Raw genomic sequence first — 22,578 nt, 5'->3', positions numbered from 1 at the left:
GGAGTAGGAAAGATAAGGTAAAAATGTGTTGATAAATTAACAGACAGAAGTGGTGGAAGTGAGGATAAATCAATCTGGTGGATTGTTGAATTAAGACAGAGAAAAAAGAAAATAACGCAATTTCATTTTGCTTTGATGACATTTCATAATTTCAGGAAAAAAAAACTTTTTCAAAAAAATTATTGATAATAATAATAATAATAATAATAATAAGTTTAGGAAGCAGGTTTACACATATGTGCAGTCACTGTCACAGCTAACTCAGCATGGAGTTTATTAATGTATCTTGGAACTGACTTCTTTATTATTTTTTTTCCAGTTTTTTTTTTTATGTTGTATCATGGGCCAATTTGTAGTACATAGTCCCTGTTTTGTTTGTATTTTGTTGTAGTCTTTTTATGTAAGGATGCGCAAGTGAAGGTACTGGTGACGATGACAGCCAATGATGTGTTTGTTGAGATCCAGCTCAGCCGATTGAATAGACTTATCATCAAAACATGTGTTCCAGCCATGACCATTTTGTCTATTTAACACTATGTTATCCATGTAGGCTGAGATATCATTTTTTAAAACGAAGATTTGGCTGCTATTTCTAGCAAAGTAAAGTCATTATATAGAGACTCCTTCACAGGGATGTAATTGTTGTTAGTATTGTTAACATTGAGCTGACAGTTTTGTTGCTTAGCCCAAGGCCTGTCTTGATCAAGCAGATCTATTGACCAAATCCATCCCAGCCATAACCATCCAGTTTTGTTCCAATTGTAGTAGTGTACCTTGGATGACATTATGTAGTGTATCTCTTTTAATATATTGTCATATGGTGAAGATTGTGTTGCTATTTCTAGCAGGTTGAATGACCATGTGTACTAAGAGGATTAAGGGAAAGTGGGATTTTGGAGTTGCTGTTGTTGTCATGGTTGTTAATGTGTTAATCACTGGTATCATACTGTTATTGATAGTGGTAGTGGTTTGGCGATAGTAATGGTAGTGGTGAAAGTAGTGGAGTGGTACTGTCATTGATGGGTGTTGATGATAGTGATGTTTGACATGATTATGTCTGTGGTGGTGGAGGTGATGGTGTTAACGATGGTAATAGTGATCTTGGTGGTGGCAGTGGTGGTGGTGGTGGTAGTAGTGGAAGTGTTGTTGCTCATAAGTGTTGACAATGGTGATGTTCAATGTGATAGTGATAGTGTTGTTGATGGTGGTGGTAGTAATAATTAACTTCTTGATGGTGTTGTCGGTGGTGGTGGCTGTGATAATAGTTGGCTTCTTGATGGTGGTGGTGGTGGTGTTGTTGTTAATGGTGATGTGATGTGTTTATGTTTGTGATGGAAATGTTACCGTTCATAATGATGTTTGATGTGATTATATGCTGTGATGAGTGACGGTGATGGTGATTGAGTTGGCATGATTATGCTTCAGGTTGTTTTCTTCTGTGTTGCAACAACAGCAGCAGCAGTAGCAGTAGTAGTAGAAATGAGAGTGAATGTTTGTAGCCGACACTTTATTGTTGTCAACAGACATTTTGGGGTAAAATTATTGTTGCTTTTTGTTTTATTTTGTTTTGTTTTATAATGTCTCACTGTTGTTGCTCCTTCTGCTGTTGTTGTTGTTGTTGTCTTATCCCAAATGCTGCCTTAATCATGCACACCAATGAATAAAGGCATTCTCGATTACCTGTTTATATGGTACTACATTATCTACTGAATCCTTCCCCCCACCTACTTAAGACAGAAAAGTGAGATTTGAGGAACAGTTAGCTGCTATTATTAGCAGCTCAAACCTTCACATAGACACTCCCTTGTAGGCTTATTTGAAGTTTTATTGTTGTGGTAGAGTATGTGATGATCAATCGGTTGCTTACTGAGGTGGATGTGAATATTATTATCATAATTATTATTATTATTATTATTATTGAATTGTGAGGATCATTAGAGCATCAGATAAATGCTTTGCAGTAGTTTCTCCAGCTCTTTTTGTTCTGGGTTCAAATCCTACTGAGCTCAGCTTTGTCTTTCACCTCCACCACCACCCCTCATCCCACCCACTGCAGATCAATAAAATAAAGTACTAGTCAAGTACTTGGGTCAAAGGAATTGACTAACTTCCACTCCTCAAAGAATCTTATGACTAAATCATTGTTGTTGTTGCACGAAATGCAAGAGTATTTTATTCCTTTTAATTAAAATGTAAATCAATTTATCATCTTCATTAAATTATGTCTGTGTGTGTGTTATACATATAATTATGTATATATGTATTTATATATGTGTATATATGTGTATGCATATGTGTATGAGTGTGTTTATGTGTGTGTGCGTGTAAGTATATATGTATGCATATACCTTTTACTCATTTCAGTTATTGGACTGCAGCTACTCTGAGGAAACCACCTTGAAGGGTTTAGTCATACAAATCAATTCCAGTACTTATTGTCAAGTCTGGTACTTATTCTATCACTTTCTATTGCCAAACTGCTTAGTTACAGGGGCATAAACAAACCAATACCCACCAGTTTTAATTAATGTCTATATATATTATTTTCGTAAAAACTGAAAGAAAAAAACTTTTTTTAATGGTTTCAGTAAAATAATCAAGGCTTTTTACAGAAACCAGCAGAACATTCAGCAGAGCAGGAACCAACAAAAGCAGCAAGCATAGAGCGCCCATCAACTCTATACTCTGGCTACAATAGAGAGACAGAAGCAAAAGGTTTAAAATCTGTTAATCAAAAGACCACCTCAAACCAACATTTAATTATATTCAGGAGTTTTTGTAAGACTTCTCCCCTCGCCCCCACCTGTATTTATATCCATTGCAAAAAACACTGCCTCCATAGAGGTGAAATAACAATGTAAGCACATCCATCTCTTTCTATTACATTCTTGTTTCACCCACTGTGGGACTTTGTAATATATATAAATCTATTTCAGTTCCTATTTACACTGTGTTGCGCTTATATATATATATATATATATATATATATATATATGACATGTACATATATGTGTGTATGTATTATATGTGTGAAACAGGTACATATGTGCATGTGTGTGTGTGTGTGTGTGTATTCATCCACACACAATATAAATATAGCAGGCGTATGCTTATGTCGGTAGACGGGGTGTATATAAGTCTGTGTAAGTGGACTGGATGTACATGTTTGCGTGAATTTGTTAGTAACAAGAGGAAATGCATACCATCAAGTGCAACACTGAATATTTTACACTATATCTGTAGCAAGTAAATAACCTACATTCAGAAGAATTTGATCAGTGTGCACTTGCATGTGTCGCTTCAGAATGGAATTGCTTGAAAAAGTCTTATTGCAGATTCCACAGCTGAGCGGCTGCTCAATGGAGTGTGTCTGAGAGTGACGTTTTAAATGGGAACTGTCAGAGAATGTTTTGTCACATTGATCACAAGGGTAAGGTTTATTTTCTGAATGGCAAAGCAGGTGGCGTTTCAAGTGTGATGAAGTCATAAAGGATTTGTCACATTCATGGCATGGATAAGGGCGTTCATCATAATGGGTTTTGCGGTGTCTTTTGACATGAGACATATCAGAAAAGTACTTGCCGCAGATATCACAGCCAAAAGGCTTCCGGTTATCTGAATGGGTTTGTGCATGTCGTTTAAGATGAGACCTATCTAAGAAACCTTTGTTACATGTTTCACATTTAAAGGGTCTTTCACTGGAATGTGTCCTAGCATGTCGCTTCAAGTGAGAGTTGTCAACAAAACACTTGCCACATACATAGCAAGAATATGGTTTGATTTCTGAGTGTGTCTTGCTATGCCTCCTCAAATGATAACTGTCCACAAAAGATTTAGGACACATGCTACATTGGTAGGGTTTATTATCAGAATGCATAACAGCGTGGCGTTTGAGATGGGACCGATCAGAAAAGTTCTTGCCACATTCCAAGCAGTCAAAACTCTTTTTGATGACATGTGTTTGTGCATGTCTGTTTAGATATGATTCATCCGTAAAAGTTTTTGAACATACAGGACACTGGTAGGTTTTCTCTGTGATGTGGCCCTTAGTATGTCTTCTCAAGTGAGAAATGTCAGAGAAAGTTTTCGGACACTTATCACAAGTAAATGGTCGATCGTTCAAATGTATTCGAAGATGCCGCTTTAAATGTGACCGGTCCGTAAACTGTTTCGAACAGAGTTCACATGGAAATGGCTTATTTTCACTATGAGACCAGCTATGACGTTTTAGGTGTGAATTATCAGAAAATGACTTGCCACATATTTTGCAGGCATAAGGTCGTTGATTTGTGTGCATCCAGGAATGGCGTTTCAAATGAGCAGTGGTGCGAAAACCTTTTGAGCATATGGTACAAACAAACGGTCTGTCCTCTGAATGGATACGTACATGTCTTTTTAACTGAGAGTTATCTGGGAAAGCTTTCTGGCAGATATCACACACAAACATCTTTGCTTTCCCATATTCCTTCGGATGCACTATTTCCGAATGTTGCCTAAGTAAAACTGGATGGGTAAAAATCTCCATGCAAATCTCACAAGTGTATAGCTGGTTAATAGATTCACAATCACCAATGTCTGTCAGGTCAGTGAGGAACATTTGGTCTTTGTCATTAGTAACAATCTGAGTTGTAGGAGACGAGGGAGCAAAGTCTGATAGAGATACAGTTGGTGAGTTAGGGTCAGCAAGATCACTTTCTTCACCAACAATGTCAGTCAGCATATTCTCTGTACTCTCTTGCTCGGCTGCATGGATTTGCGCAACAGTGTCAATGGTTGCATCAGCTTGCAGCTCTTGGTAAGTGGAAGAACAGTCATCGTATGGTTTCTCTCCGTCATGAGCTCGCATGTGATTATCCAGACTAGAACTCCGTTGAAAGACCTGGTGACAGATGTCACACACAAACAACCGTTCCATGGAATACATGATGTCTTCATTCAGTGTCAGATGGGGAACAGGAGACAGAACAGATAAAATATAAAAAGGAAATAAAATAGGTATAATGAAACATATAAAAACACAAATAGATCAGCAGTAAACCATTGGATGATAGGACAGCAATGACACAAGTACACTTAAATCTGAAATTAAGAAATTAAATGATAGGTGGTGGTGGATGGGAATCAGTAGCTTTCCATTTTTGCTTTTCTCATTGTGAGTTTGCCAATTATTCATTCAGGAGTTAATAATTCCTCTTCTCTCATACTAATTTAGTACTTCTGCACAGACACAAAAAATATATTTTTTAATAAACAAAATATTTTTGTAAATAAAAGATTGAAAATATTAATTATTGACAACAAATATCAAATTCAGTTGTCAGACAAACTGAATTTCTATGGTTATGGTGCTTACAGACATTGAACCATCACAATAATTGTGGCTACATGTAGGATAATAATTGGATTTACACATGAATTCCTTTCTTTTTTACACAATCACAAACAGCAAAAGATTGAGACAAGGGCAGTTAGTGGGTGAGAGGCTCACATTTTGAAACAAATCAAGAGAGATATAAAAAAAAAACACACAAGAATGAAACTAAAAATTAGGAATCTTTCATGAAGGCATGTAGTTTCCACTCAAACCAGTATAAGTCTCTTGTCTGGTTGCGACAGATCATTTGCAAAAGCTGCAGACAGCCATTTTCAACTGCATCACAAAAGACAGCCACCATCTACAAAATACTAGCTCCAGGGGGGTATCAAATTTCTGAACATAATGTACTTCCAGTAAATTATTTGTCAACTTGTTCCTGATGTTGTTGTTGTTGTTACTGGTCCTCTCCTGATTTTCACTTGAGCAGACATGTTTTCAAACAGTTTTTTTCTGAAATCAAATAAAAAACAAAGATTACTGACAAGAATGAGGAAATTATTTAATAATTATTTCAAATTTAGGCACAAGGCCAGCCAAACCAAGTTCCTTCTTGAGTGGTACTTTATTTCATTAACCCCAGAAGGCTGAAAATCAAAGTTGACCTTAATGTGATTTGAACTTCAACAGAAGGACCAGCTTTTCCGGTGGACAGCAGTATGACAGACTAAACAATTAAAGAGATGAAGGTAGAAAAAGCCCCTAATCCATCAGGAATCACCACTAAGATGCTTGAAATATTTGATAGTGCAAGATATGACCTAGTTACCTGAACAGACAATCAGGTTCTATGGTTGTACAGGAAAGTGTAATACCCAACAACTGGTGCTGCAGCATTATAGTCAACTGTTACAAGAGTACAAGAGATACCCCAGGAAGAAGTAACAGGTATCAAATTGTTGGACCAGGCCATGAAAGTTAGAGTTATAATTCAACTAAATAGGAAGAGAATTAACCTAGATAGAAGATTTCTCTAAATTTTCTACCCTATATATTTTTATAGTAAAATTTTCGTAATTCAAGAATATTGGTACATAAATTTTTATTTGCTACCAGTTATAACTGTGCTTGCATGGTGGATTTGAAAAATTATAATGTATATGGATGTAACATGTACGTCCTCAATGTTCCACAAATATACATTAATTACGTGGCCTATGCTGATGAGAAGACAGTTGGCAAATTATTATATTTTTTCATTGGTGTTGAAACCTAGGTACATAGCTAAGTATTGAAATGTTTTCAGTTTTCATCCCCTTTGAAATTACTCTTATCTGTGGCTTGTGCTTTATTAATGCCCTTTTCAGCATGTAAGGTGTCCGGTTAGGTTCACCTCTTCTGTGTATAGAAATGTACACTAATTTTATATGAAAAATATGTTGTCCATTGACTCTATTATGCATGCTGTCCACTAGTAGATTTCTGTAAATTTACTACCCTATATAATTTCATAGTATATACATTTATATATATATATATATATATAAAATACAAATGGGACAAGAACGCAAAACATCCAGACAGTTAGGTGATACAAAAAAGGGACAACAAAACAGATAGACGACACAAAGAAAACAAGGACGGGTCATTCGGAGTTTTCTTTCCTCAGTCGAGTTCCAGATTATCTTTGCAATTTCAGCTGGTTATACTCGAGATTGCTCCAATCTGGCCAGCCCCAAGAAAAAAACTAAGCTAAGAGCATTAGACTCCTTGGAAGAAAGCAGCAAATGTATGTGAAAACAAGGATGGAAATAAAACAGAGAATGTTACACAAATACAAATAACAGGACATAATAACAGGTGTCTTTCGACTAAGGACAAATTAAATTAAGCTGGCGTGTGTAGAAATAAAGCCGAACGGCAGGGATACAAAATTTCACAGGCACAGGGAGGAATATAGAAGTTGCACGAATGACAACTGAACCAAGAAAGAATGATCAGGCTTGGCCGAACACCGGTCACATGGGGAGAGAAGAGAGAGAGGTAGAGGGACAGAAGAATTAAGGAGGGGCGAGAAAAAAATGACAGGGACACAGTGAAGTGAAAAGAGGAGAGAAAGTGAGCAGGAAGAGAAGACAGGGAAATGTGAGAAAAGAGGAATGAAAGAACGAAGAGTGGAATGAACAAATAAGCGTTAAAGGGCTGATAGAAAGAAAAAATAGTCGGACAAGATTTAGATAAATATATACTTACATATAAGAGACCAAAGTGTACGTACGCTGCTATATATATATATATATATCATTATATTTTTATAATAATAAGGGAATATCAATTCCGGTGTCACAGGGATGAGATATTCAAGTTAAGAATATTAAGTTGAATTATTCTCAATAAATAAATACAACTAAACAAATGTATAAATAAATTCCTAGCATGTCAAAACAATATAGGTGTGTAAATAAATTCATTGAACCCTGCAGTTTAAGCCATAATTAATTCAGAATTAAATGTAAATTATGCCTAAAAATATATATATAAATGAAAAATATATACGAATGCAGAAAAAATATATGCTAATGAGAAGAAAATATAAAATTAGAAGAATAAAAATTAAAAAGATATATATATCCAAATGAAGAGGATGTTTAAGAAATGAATGGAAACTAATACGAATGACAAAAATTCAGGTGAATGTTACGTGTAAAATACAAATGAAGATATGAAGATATGAAAAATATATGGAAAACAAATATGTATAATTTTTTCCAAGAGATAGGCTTGAGGTGTGCATTAATGTATGTCTCTGTGTGTGCGTGTGTCTTAGTATATGTGACTTTCCCCCACCCCCACTCACCCAACAGTGAAATGCACTGATATTGAAAGTTACAACAACTAGGTTTCATTGAAAGGAATAGTTTCCCCACTTTCAATTTCAACCAAAATTACAGTGTTCACATACAAGACTGACAATGTGTGAATACAGAATTAGTTACATCTGTATTACAATAAAGAAAGTTGCTTAGGTGATCTTTCGTTTTGATTTCCAGAGCTGTCATCTGCATTTGTTAAATTCCATAAATTTTTTTATTAATTTACTTTTGTCTTAAAGTGAAAGAGAGGAGAAAATGAAAGATGTATGTATGTGTATATGAAATGGATGTGTGTGTGAGAAAGAGAGAGAGAGAGAGGAAGAGAGGTAAGGAGAAAAAAGAGAGAGAGTGATTGAAGGGGTGTATTGTCATGTGCTCTCTTCAAAGCCTAAAGAAATTAAAAGAATTTTACGTAAATTAACGAACCACCATATGATCCCATATATGTCAAGTTGACAACTTTGCTTTTTCAAATGAAAGAATGCCATAAAATAACCTCCAATTCTGTCCTTTACCTCTTCTTTCTAGCATGTCCGAGGTGACACTTCCACTCCATCGCCTTATTTTTTTCTAAAATTTCTTCTGATTCTTATGTTAGTGATACAGGACAGTAGGATTTCACCCACAAACATGTTCTCAATATTTTAATTTTCTCTCTCCACACCAAATTCATTTTTTACTTTTTTCAAATTTTTTCTTGGTAATCCATGGAGAAAAAACAGAGAGTACAAATCTCTAAGAATTTTACCCACCACCTCACCACTTTCAAAAAGCTACACACTTCCAATGTTTCACTTTTAGCATTTTGGAAAGTGGGTAAGTTTCTTCAGAAATAATTTCACTTACCTGTTGTTTCTAGCATGTCGGGTTTTCTGGTGGTGGTCCGATGTTTTTTAAAGTTTGCTATTTCAGTAGAATTCTATGCATGCAGGAAACATCAGACATAAGTGAAAGCAAGGTAATGAGTGGGTAAGGTAGGGAAAGGGCATTGGGTGTTTCTTTAAGAAAAATTAAACTATAAAATATATTTGTATTTCCTAGATTCGTAATCTCTGTATTTTTCTACATAGATGACACCAAAAAGAAAAAAAAAAGAAAAATGAAAAGTTACAAATTAAGAAATTGTGATGAAGATGGGACAAAATTAAAATTTTGAAAACGTGATTTCTGGACAAAATCATATTATTCCCCTTTTATATGATGAAACAATACATAGTCTGTGATCCTTCTTAAGAACAGAAAGCACTTTCATGCAAACCCATGCAAATTGTACCCTCCCTCTTCACTTTTAAACAAGCAATAACTTCCATTATGCCATTAACTATATGTCAGTGGTGTCGATGCTGCTCATAAGAAAGGAGCAGATAATACAATGTGCCTGTAGGTCATAACACCCGGGCAACGCCAGGATGCATTGCTAGTGTGTGTGTACACATATATACAAAAGGTGCAGGAATTGCATACTCTGAATAAATAAAAAGGTGACATAATCCAATGGTAGAGAGAAATCCAAGAATTAAGCACTCCAAAACAGTCAGAAGGACAGGGCTGGTCTGTGTGAGTGTGCAGAAGATATATATCATCATCATCATCGTTTAACGTCCGTTTTCCGCGCTAGCACGGGTTGGACGGTTTCGACCGGGGTCTGGGGAGCTCGGGACTGCCTCAGGCTCCAGTCTAGTCTGGCAGTGTTTCTACAGCTGGATGCCCTTCCTAACGCCAACCACTCCGCGAGTGTAGTGGGTGTTTTTTTACGTGCCACCTGCACAGGTGCCAGAGGGGTCTGGCATCGGCCACGTTCGGATGGTGCTTTTTATGGGGGGGGTGCAGAAATATAGGGGAGCACCAGTGGGAGGGGTGGTTCAGAGGACAGGTTCTAGGCAAGTAGAACGTAGGATATCAAGAGAGGGGTAATGCATGGTGAAATAGCGTATTGGAGAGGGGGGTTCAAAGAGTAGACACCTATAATGGTGGTGGGAGAAACGACATCCGGTATAGTTGGAGCAAAATAGAGATATCCGGTATTGGTGGTGGGGGTGGGTAGGGCGGGCACGCCGCGAATAATCGGCGGCCAATTCTATCAGCCCTGTAAGGGAGATAGATCTTAAATATCTATAACGATAACTAATGAATTATACAGAATATGCAAAAACGAGGCGAGGCTGAAATAGTAAACAGAGTGGCGACTAGGGGGATCAGGATAATGATAAATAATAAATAATAAATAGAGATACGGGATGAATTAAAGTTCAAAGATTTCTTATCTTGGGATCACTTCGTTTGCGGACAGACTTGGCAAAAGGAATTCGGAATCAAGAATGAGGCAGGTTACTAGCTTAAGTATGCATAGCCATGGAGAGGAGTAGGAAGAGAGAGAGGAGTCCAGACAATGTGAAAGAGGGGGAGAGAAGGGAAGAGAACCCCGCGAATAATCGGCGGCCAATTCTATCAGCCCTGTAAGGGAGATAGATCTTAAATATCTATAACGATAACTAATGAATTATACAGAATATGCAAAAACGAGGCGAGGCTGAAATAGTAAACAGAGTGGCGACTAGGGGGATCAGAATAATGATAAATAATAAATAATAAATAATAAATAGAGATACGGGATGAATTAAAGTTCAAAGATTTCTTATCTTGGGATCACTTCGTTTACGGACAGACTTGGCAAAAGGAATTCGGAATCAAGAATGAGGCAGGTTACTAGCTTAAGTATGCATAGCCATGGAGAGGAGTAGGAAGAGAGAGAGGAGTCCAGACAATGTGAAAGAGGGGGAGAGAAGGGAAGAGAACCCCGCGAATAATCGGCGGCCAATTCTATCAGCCCTGTAAGGGAGATAGATCTTAAATATCTATAACGATAACTAATGAATTATATATATATATATATATATATATACCTTTCCTTCTTGGGACACAAATGTCTGCTTGCGAAGACCTGTTGGGGCAAGTGAAATCGAAATCGATCAAAAGTCAATGGAAACTAGCTGTGCTACCAGTGCCGGTGGCATATAAAAGAACCTACCGACCGTGGCCTTTGCCAGCGCCACCTCGACTGGCCTCCCGACCGATCGTGGCCGTTGCCAGCCTGACCTGGCACCTGTGCCAGCGGTACGTAAAAAGCACCCACTACACTCACGGAGTGGTTGGCCTTAGGAAGGGCATCCTGCTGTAGAAACTCTGCCAGGTCAGACTGGGCCTGGTGCAGCCTCCTGGTTTTCCAGACTCTGGTCGAACCGTCCAGCCCATGCTAGCATGGAAAGCGGACGTTAAACGATGATGATGATGATGATGATATACATTTATACCATATAACAAATGTCCATGTGTATACATACCATATAATTTATAATGTATATGTATATACATGCCATTTAACCCATGCATATATATATACCTACCATATAATGCATAATGTGTATGTATACACAAGCCATATAATGTGTATGTATGTATGTGTATATATAAATATACCACATAATGTATGTGTGTGTATACAGACAATGTATCATGAGTGTATACATATATTATAATGCATCATGTGTGTGTATACATTCATTATAATGTATTATGTGTATGTATAATTACATTATAATGTATTACATGAATATCTAAATGCATTATAATGTATCTGCATGTATACCTACAAAGGTGATAGATAAGATAATCAGTATGTCAGACAAAATATCTTGTGGTAGTTACGTCCCTTTGTGCTTGAAGTTCCAGTCCCTTCTAAGTTGACTTACCCTTTCATAATTGCTAGATCAGTAACAGTACTCTGATACAATCAACTACACCACAAACAATGGTACCCTAACATGGCAACAGCTTATTGAATTAAACTAAACAAAGGAGTAAAAGAAGACTGTTTTTCTGTGAAGATTACAAGAGAAAAAAAGCCAACGGAAGCTTAAAATTAAATAACCAGCTACTTATTTTCATGCTATTAAGTTTGGTTTATAACCACAGACATTATTCACAAGTACTAAGAATGCTTAAATATTTGGCTTGCCTTGAGTAAGGCATGGGTGTAAATACACTTAGTATTCCTAATGTGTATTTGAGAGAGAGGAGTGAGAGAGAGTTGACTCCAATACTGGACTGGAGCTTTATTTATCCATTCTGAAGAGATAAAAGATATATTTGACTTCAGCAGGGTTTGAACTCAGAGTGTAGAGTTGAAAAGAATACCATAAGGTAGTCTAGTCAATATCTCTAACATCCATACATACAGCTACATAACAGAAAACTAGTAGATATGCATTACGATATATGTATTTCAATATAAATTCTTTTGATACCAAGTCTAGTGATGGTTAGCCTCAGGTTAAGTTAAAATACTTCTTCACAATTATATCTAAGACCTTTCATAAAGTTATGTTCCAAACATCAATTTAATAATGCAAAAGTTGGTTTACCAAATCCTTTGAAGGCCTAGAATCCAACCCCCACCCTTCATGGTCACAGCTGTATGGTTGAGGAATTAGATTTTCAGTTACATGGTTTCAGGTTTAGTCTCACTGTGAGTACAGTGAGGTACTGTGGTACCTAACAGTGAGGTACTGTTTTCTACCATACTTCTGGCTTGAGCCAAGCCTTGTGAGTGAAACTTGGTAGCCAGAAGCTTCTTGGAGTGAGAGTTCTTGTTCTTGGTCAGTCAATCTATCATCTGATTTAACACACCACTAGGTATTTTGGTGCCTTCAGCAGACTCCATCCTACTGTTGGTATTTGGACAAAATCTTTCATCAAAGGACAACTTCCTCTCACCATTCTCTGAAGTTTGAAAATGGTCAGAGTTACTGCTCTTTCTCTTAGCCATTAAGTATTAGCTTTTTGAAGGACCTTTTTTATTAATGTTTTAAGGAGGAAATATAACTTGATGACCTCTTTGTGCTTCATAGAATTTTAGTTCAACATTGCTGATCAAAGTTTTGTGAGTAGATGTAGGTAGAAACTGAAAAGAAATCTTTCATGTGTATGTGCATATATATATATATATACATACACACACACTTCAGGTTGAGTTAGTTTTTTTGTTTTTTTTCAGGTTTTCACTGATAAATTTTGGCAACTTGCACCTCCATGTTATATCATTAATTTGATACAACTTGTTGTCCTATCATTGCTGAATTGTTTATTCTTTATTTTCATACATAACACATAAACATTGTTTATTGTTCATTTTAATGTTTTGATAATGAGTGGTAAAAAAATTGCAATTAGAGCCATTTTACACACCTGTAGAAAAAAGGATTGAATGCAAAAGAAATTAATGATATGGAAGGCCCAAGAACTGTCAACGAACTTAGGGCACAAAACTGGTTCAGATATTTCAAGGAAGGTGACACCAGCCTAGAAGACAAACCAAGTTCCAAGTTCAGGGAGACCTCCTGTTATGAAAGATGAGGCCCTGCTTGAAATGAGTGAACAACAGCCAAGTACAAGCACTTGTACATTGTCAGTAGAACTTGGTCCATCTTAGAGCATCATCAATCGACACTTCCATAAGCTTTGACTTATGAGCAGACACTGTCAAGAAGTTTCTCATGAAATGACCAATGGTGGCAAATCCTCAAGATGCCCATTTTGGCATCAAATTGTAACTGGGGATAAAAGATCTATTTTCATAATCCTAATTCAGAGAAATCAGTGACTTCATTCTGGCCAGGTTTCGGAGGTTGTTGTCAAACAAAGACAGTTTGAAGAAAAAGTCCCATTGTGTGTTTGGTGGAATTTCAAGGGAGTGTTGCACTTTGAGTTTATCCCAGATGGTCATGTAGTGAACACAGATCTTCATGCTAAACAACGCTAACAAGTTATATGAGGCTTTGAAACCCTGCTACTCAGTATTGGTCAGTGAAAGACATGCACTCCTACAGTATGACAATGCCCCAGCATATAATATCAGAGGAACTTGAGAGGCTGAAAGTGCTGCCTCACCCTGCCTAATCTAGACCTTACATAATCAGAATCTTCTGTGAAATGTCCTGCATTGGGAAAATATTACCTTACTTCGAAAGAGATGACAGAAAGAGCATTCTGCCATCAAAGATCTGGAAATGAACAACCTCACTTGTATGATAATAATGCTCATTTACAACCAATATGTGATGTCTAGACACAGAACCACATACATATACATATGATGGGCTTCTTTCAGTTTCCATCTACCAAATCATATTTCAGCTGGCAAAAATGAGTTGTACTAGTAATTCAAAGGTCGACCCTTATCATAATCTGTGCCACGCTGAATCTCCCTGAGAACTACATTAAGGGTACACGTGTCTGTGGAGTGCTCAGCCACTTGCCCATTAATTTCATGAGCAGGGTGTTCCCTCATCATTGTGACCAACAGAATGTCAGTTAATCATACATCTATTAAACCAAGGTTGATCTAAAGTTAAACAACTTTCATCACAGCTACTATTGCTAAGGCAATAGTTTATGTAACCAGCCACTGCCTGGCTCGCAGGTTTGTAGATCACACTCAGTCTTTGAGCTAGAAGCCAATCATCATGATCATTGTCACCAAAATCAGTCTAATCCAGTCATGACCACCATCAATCATGGGTTACTTCACTTGCCAGGTTAAATGCTATGAACCTAATAAACAGGTGGGTCTTATAATTCCCAGTGTTTTCTAGATCAAAAATGTCAATAGTAAAGTTAAGTACTGTGACTAAGGAGAGCATTAGGGGTTTGATATCATATTATTGTTTACAATTCCATATCAAACACGACCAAAGGCATTTCAACCAAGATCAGTCCATCTTTCCAGCAGTGTCAAAGACTATATACCAATGGATTATTTTCTTGTTTGAGATGGTTGAGTGTAACTCGAGGAGTATTTGGCTGCATTTTTTAAAACACACAGTGGATTCAGAGGAACTGTTGAAACTCGTAGCGATTACAGCCATGTTGCACTTTTCACTGGGAGTTACATTACTGACACGCGTGATTAATTAAGCCAGTTATATAATTACAAGTGATGATAATCGACGGACATATGAAAACAATAAGATTCAGAAGAAAAAAATTTCAGGTAGTTTCTAGAATCGAACCAGCGGAAGCTGGTGATCCACTCCATCGTTAGTTTCTCACCCGCTGCGATCTTTAAGATACCAATAAAACAATATATATATGTATTGAGTACATTTTCTCTCGTTTGTAAAATCAAAAGCATATATATAGTTTTAAGGGAAAGAAATTAATTTAAAATGTTAATGTATTTACAACTTGTATAATTAAAACCATGCAGCTGGGGTTTTTTTTTTTTTTTTGTAGATTCCCTCCTCCGAGTAATTTTAAATATTTTTTTTATGTTCCTGTAGCATATATTAGACACTCACGTATTCTCGTTGATTTCGGGTGTGGGACAACGGCCCTGCTAGAGCATCGGTTTGATTCGATTACATCGACTCCAATGCTTATTTCATCGATCCTATTTATCAAAATGCTAAGTTACAGAAGATAACATAATACGACAAACACGTGTGTATATGTATGTACACACATTATATATATCATATATCGACAGGCTTTTGCTGTTTGCATATACCAAATTCCACTCACAATATGGTCAGCCCAATTTTGTTTCGTTTTCCATTCCCCAAACATTATACTTCAATAAAATACAACACATAAAATATATCAAATATAACAACGATAAAAGAAAACAGATAATGATTTTTTAGTATAAGTTTTTCAGAATTAAAAACAAAAAGAGCAGCATCTAAAGCACGAAGAGAAAAACAGAGAACCCGAAAAAAAAAAGAAAAACAACGACGGTCCTCTTGTCACAAGACACGGCAGTAGGGTGACAAAAATATTGTACCAGGTTCCAGCTTAGTTCTACGTCTGCTGTGTGTAATTAAAGGTCAACGATAGCACTCGTCATATAATTTTATCTCTCGGAACTCTCTCACTCTCTCTCTCTCTCTACTCTATTTCATTCTCTCTTTCAATGTGTTTGCTTTTAAAGACAGCAGATTAGCGGCGAACTCTCTCAGCCTCCGATATTGATAAACGCAAGAACTTATTAAATTGTGATAACGATCATCGGAATTATTACCAAACACTCAATCCATAAGACTAGAGCTGTATAATAATATGGATAAGTGGCAGTTGCAATAATATTGATAACAATCAAAACAGGAAGAAAAAAAAAACATCGTAAATAATATTCTTTACCAGAAATAAATCCGCAAAGAATTGCCTGGTCGGAGAGACTTCCCATTGTTCTAACCAAGTTCGGCCACGGTGTAGGCGGTGTGTAGTGACCGGATGCTGTTTGTTCCTCACTTTCTCCCCTTGACCCTCACGAAACAATAACGATCAACCAAAACAAAAAACAAAAAAATGGGGGAGCTTCTAGGTGGTCACTCGATCTGCTAGAAATAGCAGCCAAATCTCCCTCAAGTTACACCTCACAGTTTAAAAAAGCAATACACATATTAGATAATGTAGTCGTTGACACCCACTAAAAAGCCATGGTGGTCAATGCTTGATTGCCTTGCATCGAGGGTCTCTGCTTAATTAGGAATGACCTACGGCTAAACAATAATAAACGGACAAAAAAAAGAGGAGACCTGGTACAATAAAACCAAACAACCATTGACTAATTTTACTCAAGATAATTAGTGTCCATAATCATGATGTTGATAATAATTTCTGACATTAACCAAATTCCTCTCCTGCAGCAGCATCATTTAGAAACATGAATTAAAAATATGTTTTGTGTACGTGTGTGTGTGTGTGTGTATGTATGTGTGTGTTAAGAGAGATATCGTTGAGAGTTTAATTCTGACCAATCATATTGAATAGTTATAGAAGCGTTACCATATTCATGGTCTAACGCCGGTCAGACTCGAACACTGAATATCATTTGTCGAAGAAGTGATTCTTGACCTTCCATAATAAAGTTTGTGCTTTATTTATTTATTTTTGTTACGATAAGTAACACTTGAGTTTTTTTTTTTTTCAAAGAAGACTTCTAATGACCTACCCTCTAGTTCTTCCTTTCTTCCTTCTTTTCTTTCTTTCTTTCTCCGTTCTTCTTGCTTTCTCTTATTCATTTATGTTTTCATTCATTCATTAGTTCGTTCATTTGTTCCTTCTTGAAGGTTCCGACACATATTTTGCACTTTGCTTTAGAGATGGAGGAGGTGCTGAAGGTTGCTCTGCTGGTGCTGGTGGCGATTGTGGCAGTAGTGAATTGGTATGATGGTAGCGGTGGTGGTTATAGTTATGGTACCGGTAATGATTAGTTAGATGGTGGAGGCGGCAGCTGCATTGTTGGTATTGGTGTCGGTGGTGAAAGTGATGGTAGTAAAGCATTATCATGTTGGCGGCGGCGGCGTTTATAGTTGTGATAGTGAGGGAGTGAAGGACGGTGGGTGTTAGAGGAATGGGAAGTGCGGAGGCAGTAACGGTGGTAATTGTGAAATCGTAGTCACAGTGTTGTGGTGTTGGTAGCAGCAAAAGTGGTCATAGCATTCATTGAGTAGTAGTCACGACGGTGAGGGAATTGGTAGTGGGAGCGGTGAACGAGTAGTATGTCGCGGGTGGGGGATAGTAAATATTGGTATTAACTTTGATGCTACTACTACTACTACTACTACTACTAGTAGTAGTAGTTGTTGTTATTGTTGTTGTTGATAGAGCTTAGTGCCAGGTTATCTTTTAATCGAGCAGGCCCATAATCAAAGGCATTCCGACCATGACCATCCTCCTGTCTTTTTTCAGTCATAGTGAATTGTAAAACCACATAAAGCAATGTGTCTTTTTTTGTTGTTTTTGTCAGTGGGTGTAATTTGAGAGTTACTCTGCTGCAGTTTCTAGCATTTTCAACGACCTCTTGTTAGCTACAGTGGTACTAACTGTTGTCGTCGTTGTTTTGACCCCAGCAGGCCACCAGCTCTGATTGAACAAACATATAAGTCAAAGGCGTCACAGCCATGACCATCCAGCCATTTCCATGTAGTAGTAGTAGTAGTAGTAGTAGTAGTTGTTGTTGTAGTAGTAGTAGCGGTGGTGGTGGTGGTGGTGGTGGAGTTTTGACAATGGTGGCGAGATGTGGTCATGGAAGCAATAACATGACGAAGGTGGTGATTTTAATGGTTATACGTAATATTCGTTGTGACGGCAGTGGCGGTGGTAGTAGTAGTGGTGGTGGTAGAAGTAGTAGTAGTAGTAGTAGTGGTAGTGGTAGTAGTAGTCATTGATGATGAAAAGACATTTTGTTGTTATTTGACCACTCACCCACCCCAGGCCTACCCCGATGAAGCAGACTTATAGTCAAAAGGGTTCCAGCCATGACCATTCCTCTTTGTAAATCTATGACTACATTGTTCACTCAATTTCATTTTATTTTAGATAGCGTAGTTTGAGGGAAATTTGGCTGCTGTTTTTAGCAATTCTAGTGACAGCCCAAAGAGATGGCGGCTCTTCCCAGGGTTGTTATAATGGCTGACGAAGACTGATGCGCGGGTGGGCACTAGTATTGGTTGTTTGGCCCTAGGTTAAACCTGGTCGATTGAAGGCGTTTCATCTGCGATCACTCACGTCTTTTATCCAGGCGTAGAGTATATAGACCCTGTTCAACATATTCTGTTAAAAAAAAATGCGCGCGATTTGAGGGAAATTTGGTTGCTATTTCAAGCCGATCAAACGACTACATAGAGGATCCTTCGTATCACATTGATACTGTCACTGCTGTTGTAGTTGGTGCTGCTGTTGCAGTAGTGGTGGTGGTGGAGGGGGTTGCCACGCGTCAGCCATGTGGAGCACATATGTGATCAAAGACGCACTAGCCGTGACCATTCCGTTTTTGTAAATTGGAAGCAACATTGTCCAATGTAATCCTCCATTAACCCATGGTTTGAATGATATTTGGCTGCTATTTCAAGCAGGTGAACGACCACGCATAGTGTTGGTCGTTGGCTCGTGCTAATTCTTGTGTTTAGAGTGATTAGCCTCTAGCAGTGAGTCTCCTAGTAGTGTCGGCAAGGTCACGTAGTAACCACCCTTCATTAGCTGTGTAGCAAAGGATATGAGAATAAGTAACGTAGCTAAGGAAATGGGCGTTGTATTGGCGAACTTATTTCACCTTCTTAGCTTTTAAATGCTCTGTGTATTAAATGTGTTAATACTAGCTTAACTATTATTTTCATATGGATGGTGCCACTGAGTTATATTTATCCTTTGTATTTTCCTACACCAACTAATGTACAATAACGTACATTTATTAAGCTATTATCACATCACTACTTCGGTAAGTACAATGGATGCTTTGACTGGCTAATGAGGTTATAAAACCAAAACATGCCCAAACTTCTTGCCCTTGTCGGAAAACTGAAAAGAATAAGACTAACGCTTCGTTTTTATCGATAGATACAGCAGATACAGCTGTAGACAATAGCATGCACATATTTCCACGCTGTTATTTATAGCTTTATCTGCTTTGAAATCCACTGATAAAAAAAATTATTTCACGTTCTCTGGAAGTTTCTTAATTTTCATGATGACCAATATTGTTGTATCTTCACGATACAGCTATTTCTAATAAGCTTTTTAAAATCTCCACATAAAATACGTTAACACAAACTTAACTATCATACTTTCATGCAGCCGGCGTCACGCGGTTATTTCATCTCTAAACCCTTATAGTTTCCTATGTCTGTAAATGTACAGTTTTGTATATTTAATCAGTGATTCTTTCATCAACCCTTTCAGTAAGTGTCTTTTATCTTTTGGCTGTTTCATTCATTAGACTGCGGCCATGCTGGACCACCGCCTTAAAGAATTTTTGTCGAACGAATAGATCCCAGTACTTTTTTAATGAAGCCTGGTACTTATTCTACCAGCCTCTTTGCTGAACCGCTAAGTTACGGGGTCGTAAACACACCAACACCAGCTATCAAGCTGTGGTGGGGAACAAGCATATACACAAAGACACACACACATACAATATATATATATATATATATATATATATATATATGCATAGACACGAATAGGACGTTAGGAAACATCTACATTCCTTGTAGGTGTTTTCTAACACACTAGTCGCATTTAGTGACATTTATAGTTCTCCATTTTGGTGAAACATCGCAAGCTGTGTGTGTGTGTGTGTGTGTGTGTGTGTGTGTGTGTGTGTGTGTGTGCGCGCGTGCGTGCGTGCGTGCGTGCGTGTGTGTGTGTGTAGACATTTTTAACCACCTCCCGAAGAGAATAAATGAAGGAACCCTGTTAGTATCATTCAATGTGGTGAACCTGTACACCAATATCCCACACGATTATGGCATAGAGCCAATCACCATCTGGCTAGAAAAATACCCAGAAGAGATCCCACGACGCATCAACCACAGAATCATAATAGCAGCACTGAAATTCATCCTATTGAACAACTATTTCATGTTCGATACAGTCTACTATCGACAAGAATGTGGGATTGCGATGGGAACCCGAGCTGCCCCAGTGATCGTGAACCTTGTAATGGGTTACCTAGAACTTAAAATATACCAATCATCATTACAAAAATATGGCACTACATTACATTGCTATTTAAAGGAGAACTGGAAGAGGTATTTGGACGATTGCTTTAGACTTTGGAAAGATATCATGGACAAACTCCTCGATTTCAAAATAATGCTCAACAATATCAATAGCAACATATAATTTACCATGGAACACAGCAATAACATCCTAATTAAAATAGTACCCACAGATTCAAAACAATACCTATTATTCAACTCATGCCACCCCAAACACATGAAAATTAATATACCTTATAATCTAGCAAAAAGAATCTGTACCATAGTTTCGGACACCAATATTCGTGAACGAAGACTCCTTGAACTCAGATCGATACTAATCAAGAGACATTACCCAACATCATTAATAAATGATGGGATTAAACGAGCAAAGGAAATAGACATACGAACATTCGTTTAACCCCCAAGTTACCGTGACACCAAGATAGGGTCGTTTTAGCAGTATTACAGGTCCCCCAGGAAAATCAAATCACTGAGCCCAATTGTATTTACTGACAGCAAGCCACAGCCCATAAATTTGGCTTACTATGTCTAAATAATCTAGTAACCGCGCTGACATTTCTTCGTCGTTTCGAAGTAATACGTGAGTCCAGTAGCTGACTGTTTTACCTCTATTTGCTTAGAGCTGGCTTCCCAGGTTTTAGAATAACCGTTGGAACAGTGATTCTCAACTTTTTTGTTTTTTGATTACAATTTTGGGATCTTTGCTGTTTGACTGCCACTTTTCAATTTCTTAAATTTCTGTTCCAATTGATTTCCTATTGGATGTAATGATGTAGTTTTGTATGCTTATCATTGACATGAAATTCATTTTCGCCATTAATCAAGAAATAAAGAGTTAATAGTTTTTAAAGTTTGCAAATTTGGGGTAACTTTACACAGATACATTCTTGCTTGTTTCCATAGTAACAAGCCAAGCTGTTCTCAAATTATTTACTCATGCAGTCATTTTTCGCTTATTAAATGATGGTTGTGAAGATTTGCTAAAAATAATAGCTAAGTAGGCCTTAAATCACGCACCCATTTCTTTATTATTACATAATCGTATAAATTCCCGTGTGTAGAATACAAATTCGCAAAGTTTTCTGAAAATTCCCAAAAATGAAAAAGTTATGAGGGGTTATATGACGTGCGCAAAGCAGAATTCCGCCAATATTTCATTTGTTTACAGTTGACAACACGTGCTGTCACGCATTAAATGACAGCTTCCAAATCCTGTTCTCTGACTGGGTAAAGATTATTAAATTTTAAATCTTTGTAACTTTCTTTTAAAAATTTTCTGGGAAAAGTTAAATATCCCCCGAGATTCAACGTGAAAAATTACATCACTACACCAAATCTTAAAATCTTCACTTTGAAATTTCCACAGGAGTGGCTGTGTGGTAAGTAGCTTGCTTATGAACCACATGGTTCCGAGTTCAGTCTTACTGCGTGGCACCTTGGGCAACCAAAGCCTTATGGGTGGATTTGGTAGACGGAAACTGAAAGAAGCCCGTCGTGTATGTGTATGTGTATATATATATATGTATGTATATATGTATGTATGTATATGTATGTGTATGTTTATGTGTCTGTGTTTGTCCCCCCAACATCGCTTGACAACCGATGCTGCTCCAGCATGGCCACAGTCAAATGACTGAAACAAGTAAAAGAGTAATAGAGTAAAGAGAGGTACAGCCAAACAGAAAAGGACCCAATTTTATTGTAGTGGACACCCCACCACCACCACCATAGCCATTCGATTTTTTAAAACTAGTTTTATATTTACCTCTTTCAAAATTCCTGTTTTGCTCTTCATCTTTTCACATATGAACTTGTGTAAGCCGAAGTA

At 37.3% G+C, this 22,578-nt stretch overlaps 1 protein-coding gene across 2 annotated transcripts; it reads right to left on the bottom strand.

Annotated features, from left to right (window-relative positions):
* Positions 1 to 2,993: 2,993 nt before the first annotated feature.
* LOC115218874 (zinc finger protein OZF-like) lies at positions 2,994 to 18,165 on the bottom strand. 2 transcript variants are annotated; one of them, XM_029788852.2, is made up of 2 exons: positions 17,198 to 18,165; positions 2,994 to 5,827 (listed from the first exon to the last, which is right to left on the bottom strand). In XM_029788852.2, exon 2 carries the CDS (start codon positions 4,922 to 4,924, stop codon positions 3,227 to 3,229), a length of 1,698 nt encoding a protein of 565 aa, XP_029644712.1. In that variant the 5' UTR covers positions 4,925 to 5,827; positions 17,198 to 18,165; the 3' UTR covers positions 2,994 to 3,226. The 2 variants fall into 2 exon arrangements, with proteins under 2 accessions (XP_029644712.1, XP_029644711.1); XM_029788851.2 differs by lacking the exon at positions 17,198 to 18,165 and adding an exon at positions 16,384 to 17,100.
* Between the last annotated feature and the right edge of the window lie 4,413 nt (positions 18,166 to 22,578).

This window comes from Octopus sinensis, linkage group LG14 (genome assembly GCF_006345805.1).
Source record: "Octopus sinensis linkage group LG14, ASM634580v1, whole genome shotgun sequence".
NCBI classification, from domain to species: Eukaryota; Metazoa; Mollusca; class Cephalopoda; order Octopoda; family Octopodidae; genus Octopus; species Octopus sinensis.
Note: the sequence above shows the minus strand (reverse complement) of the source record. Positions and strands in the feature narration are given on the sequence as shown.

Excerpts from the sequence above, each read along its gene's own strand:
- LOC115218874 (XM_029788852.2), bottom strand. The coding sequence starts at position 4,924 with ATGTATTCCATGGAACGGTTGTTTGTGTGTGACATCTGTCACCAGGTC.